General features: G+C 36.7%; 1 protein-coding gene across 1 annotated transcript; it reads left to right on the forward strand.

Annotated features, from left to right (window-relative positions):
• The first annotated feature begins 881 nt into the window (after window positions 1-881).
• LOC134791138 (uncharacterized integrin beta-like protein C05D9.3) lies at window positions 882-4039 on the forward strand. The gene is made up of 5 exons (XM_063762158.1): window positions 882-1124; window positions 1717-1914; window positions 2288-2589; window positions 3285-3345; window positions 3619-4039. The coding sequence occupies exons 1-5, from the start codon at window positions 969-971 to the stop codon at window positions 3949-3951; spliced, it is 1050 nt and encodes a 349-aa protein (XP_063618228.1). The 5' UTR covers window positions 882-968; the 3' UTR covers window positions 3952-4039.
• Window positions 4040-4757: the final 718 nt, after the last annotated feature.

The raw sequence follows: 4757 nt of genomic DNA on the forward strand, positions 1-4757 counted from the left end.
CGTAATCTGACTGTTATTTTAATACAAAGTCAGAAAGATAGGGTCGTCTTCTGATTTTAAATCCAACGCCGTGATCATAAAATAACGCCTAGTATAAAAATAATAGCATAATTTTATTACAAAGAAACTTGCAGCAAGCAGGCTTCAGAACTCTCGCCCCTTCATTTGTTATTTTCTTTGATCTTATTTACCTCACCTCCTTACTTTTTTAAGTAGTACTTACCTATTAAATTTTACAATAAAAAATCAAATTAAATAAAATGAAATTTATTATTCATAACATACTGTTAATAGGTCAATACTGTCATAATGGGATTATTTTATATTATATATATTTAATAAATACTTAATTAATTACATTAGTTTCTATTATTATATTGCAAGAGGTAGATTGAAAAAATCTTGATAATTATAGAAATAATTTTTACTCGAGCCATGTCTTTAGCCTAATTTTAAAGCTTTGGAAGGATGCTGCATTTCTTACTTTTAGGGTTTGCACGACGGATCCGAAATGTATGGGAAGATCCGCGGATCCGGATCCAGATCCGGATAATTTCATACATTTCGGATCCGGATTGCAAATCCTACTTTACATCACAGCTATTTTATTATAGTGTAAACAATTTTTTTGCCACTATTTTTAGATGTCTTTGTAAAAAACAATATTTTGATGGCTGGTATTAATAATAGGTATGATGGTATTAATAATACTCTGGCTGGATACGTTGTATATTGCGCCAGAGGATCATTTTCCTTAAAATGCGACAAATTTAGCGCTGAATGTTATCAGAGTGCAATTTTCCGTCTCTTTCTAATAAGTATGTAAATGCAGGATGGATGATTGCTTTAGGTAGCTACTTCAGCGTTAAACATTAAATTATACATTACTTATATTTATACCGGTCTCTAGCAAACACACTCATATGTCCGCAAGTTTAAAATAGATCAAAGAATAATTACTGAGAATAATGGCCAAATTAAGTTTTCGATGTTTTATTGCGATATTATTTTGTGTCCACTGGTTTGGTACACCTGGTTCTGCTCTTGACTGTAACTTAGCGCAAAAGGAGACTTGTAATGAGTGCATCAAATGTGGTGGAATTTGGTGCAAGGATCCTTACGAGGTTTGTATTCATTTTAAAATTTAGGATTGCGGAATTATAATAGTAATGACATTGAACCTCAGCAATCACTATAACCTTGTGATAACCGAAGTTCTTATCGTTATGAAAACGTGCATAAATTATTTTTTAAATTTTGGTAGTCTTACAAAATATAGCATAAAATATAATCTACGTTAAAGGTTTTAACATTCGGCTGGTGATTGCATCAGCGATCTAATCCTCACATATTTCGGAGACTGCTTACTATCAGGCGGGCCGTACGCTTGTTTCCACCGACATAGTATTAAAACAAATATATTACTACGGATTATGGGCCATCGTAGGAACGGAAACGCAGCTATTAATGTTAGGGACCTATAATCAATACTTCTCTTAAAATTACGTCTGTGCATAATTACCAGTAAAGTGCTGGCAAATTGAACCAATATGTAGGTATTTAGGTAGTTTTTCCTCACTTAATGTACCTACATAATTACTCACTTAATGTTATAACTAAGTTATTATTTAAATTAAGTGATTTAATCTGTCAGAAATAGCGTTTAAAAATCGGATGTTTTAAAGTTATCTAGAATAGCTTTGTTATTTCTTTCAGACGCGTAAATGTGTACCTTTGACTGGTGGAGGGGACGATTGGTGTCCAAACCACATGGAAACCACCCACGCGGATCTAAACTCTTTAGACGGCAAGGTGTTCAGGCCCCAGTATGAGGAGGTGCTGGCTCATGTCGACTCTGGGAAAGTTACTACACTGAAAATAAATGGAGATACTACGGTGAAGAGTAGCAGAAATGTAAGGTTTTTTACTTATTCACTGCCGCAAAGAGTTGGTTGAAAGTTTGATGCCGTTGTAGACTCTATTTGCATCCTAATTCCGAAATGGGTGAAACAATTAAAATATTTTCGTCGATCTTTTTTTGTAAGCGGAGTGCGGAGCCTACTCCGCAATATTGTAAGCCTTTTTTTATCGATACGTATGACTATATATTAGCGAAACAACATGATATCTCGCCCGTTCTTAAATAAGGACATAAATGACATAATAATATGTATTATTTGAAGGTATTCCTTCACAGAGAAATGAACTCTTCAGTGTGTAGAGCGTTGTCCTAGATCATCTATTTTTTAAAATAAATTATTGTATTTTAATATTTATTTTTCCGCAGGTATATCATAACATTTTAAACACAACGCAATTCGACAAATCGAAAGTTCACGTAATGATCCATAAATATCCTACTAAAATTGAAGTGACAACTAAAATCAGCCCAGGCTTTTGCTCGCCGTCATCGCAAAAAATCGAGTATGTTTTCGTGGAGGTTGGTATGCCGGGTGTGGGGGAGAAGGCTATGTTGAAGTATGTGGTGCCTTGTGGTTGTGGGTGCTCTGAGGAGGTAGAGACCGGGGCTCGGGCTTGTCATGGATTTGGAAGCCTTGTCTGCGGCACGTGTCAGTGTGACGAAGACAGGTAGATTACATATACATCTGTGGCCCTAGTGAAAAAGGGTGCAAGTCTCGCGCAGCTTAGCTAGGTGTAAAAAGGCATGTGTTACGTGGGACTTACACCCTTTTACACCTGCGCTGCCCGAGACTTGTACCCTTATTCACTAGGACCACAGAAATGTTTTTGGAGAATGTTTAAGGAAAACAGATTAGATTATCTAAAATTTTAGATTAAGCGTAGGTAAGTAGGTATCTCTAAAATTCCCAAGCAAAGCTTATGATAACAACTAATACCCACTAATCAAAGTGGAAAATATTTTCAACTAGCGACCACGTACTGAGAAATACAGGAAACTGGCGCTGGCATTAAAAAGAAGGTGGAGGTAGATCATCATCGGTCATTGTGGGGATCTTTGATGAATCATAATCATTTATTCAATGCATCCATGGTATTTTACAATGGTGTTTAAGTTTAATTGAGTACAGCATGGACCCTACAAGGGCGTGGCAAGATATTATACGTACATAGGGTACACACTTTTCTATGGCACATAATAAATAGGATATAATACAAACAGAAATGTTTTTTTTTAAATATTCATACATTAAAAATAACTATGTATAACTGCGAGAATAAGATTTGCTATGTATGTATATAACTCTTCATAAGAACTACTTATGAAGGTACTTATTAAAAAAAATGTGCATTATTTTTCACAGACATGGCAAGTTTTGTCAATGCGGTCCGGTGTCTTCGTCATGTGCTGCTCCCTCGCGTATTGTAAGTTCATTTTACTGCTAGTACCTACCTATTTTAGATCCTGGCCGGTTTCATAGAGAAAAAGTAAGCTTATTGTGTTTACTCCATAAATGAACAAAATAATAATTATAAAGTTTTAAAATAACTCCCGTAGATACTACTTATGTTATGATAAACATGCACCTAGCTTATGGGTATGTACCGATGTGTGAGTGATCACTTAACAGATTAAATGTTTTGTAGTTTCATCTATGTAAAATTAACATTAATTTTAAACATATTTCATGTTGACAGACACCTCGATGCTCAGGCAATGGGTACTGTGACGACGAGTGCAACAAATGCCAGTGCTTCACCGACAAAGAGGGATCTCAGTATTTCGACCAACAAGATAACTGCAAGGACCTCGGCGCAACAGTCAGCGACTTCCTTGACTGCCAGAAAAATAAACAATTTTGTTTATCCTGTGACCGCAATGTATTTTTCCGCAAATGGAATGAAACTTTGCTGTATGAACTGTATGATGGTACTAGGAAATCTTGGGTCGATCTGGGGTCCAAATTGCCGGGATATTTCGGTTCTGTGATTGATTCTACTATTCACGTTATGCGAAAGCCAGAGTGCTAAATTATAGATTGATCCGCCAGAGCTAGCATTAATAAGTCAATCCACCAATTATGCCAATCAATGAGCACACACCCTAAGTACAGTCTGTGTAATAAGTTCGATGATAAGCGGGAGCGGGAAGTTTCACTTATAGGTACTTTAACCGTGTAAGACTGGCATAGGTATGTCCCCCAAACAATCACTTTCAGCCGCTAACATCGAAAATCTAAATTTCGTTACTTGTCCCTTTGTTCTTCGAATCGAGTGATGGGGGGGGGGGGGGGGGGGCTGGGCAGATGACGTAATTTCTATGTTAACTCAGCCCATGTTTTCAGCGTGAGGGCAGAGTCTCTTCTCTTCTCATGCCTCTGCCTCTGCCGGGCAGACTGAATGTCAAAACGCTTAGAGTCTGTGCGAAAAGAGAAGAGTCGTAGAATGTATTGGATCCCATACATTTCACGACTCTTCTCTTTCCGCACAGACTCTATACTGTAAGCAAGGATAGGATGGTTGCGCCTTTGTAGTTATATTGTATTATGCGTCACTCTCGCACATCGGTATATAGGTACTTGTTAGAATGTGACCACCACAATGACAAACAATAAAATCAGCAATCTGCGGGTCTACAGCTTGATAAGGGCGGCGTTGTATAGGACATATGAAATCATTCATTTTATTCATGCTAGAGTTGGTGAATCAATCGGAAATAGTGTTATCATATCTGTGTCACAAAACTAAATAAACATTTTAAAGTAAAACGAATGTGGCTCATTTATTTTGACTGAGGTATCTTCTACTATAAATCAGGATAAACGCCACAGTGGTGT

This window comes from Cydia splendana, chromosome 5 (genome assembly GCF_910591565.1).
Source record: "Cydia splendana chromosome 5, ilCydSple1.2, whole genome shotgun sequence".
Lineage (NCBI taxonomy): Eukaryota > Metazoa > Arthropoda > Insecta > Lepidoptera > Tortricidae > Cydia > Cydia splendana.

What these genes read in the sequence shown, in the direction of transcription:
- LOC134791138 (XM_063762158.1), top strand. Translation starts at nt 969, where the DNA reads ATGGCCAAATTAAGTTTTCGATGTTTTATTGCGATATTATTTTGTGTC. An exon ending in CGGTGAAGAGTAGCAGAAAT is followed by an intron (nt 1,915 to 2,287) that starts GTAAGGTTTTTT and finishes ATTTTTCCGCAG; the next exon opens with GTATATCATAACATTTTAAA. An exon ending in GTGCTGCTCCCTCGCGTATT is followed by an intron (nt 3,346 to 3,618) that starts GTAAGTTCATTT and finishes TCATGTTGACAG; the next exon opens with ACACCTCGATGCTCAGGCAA.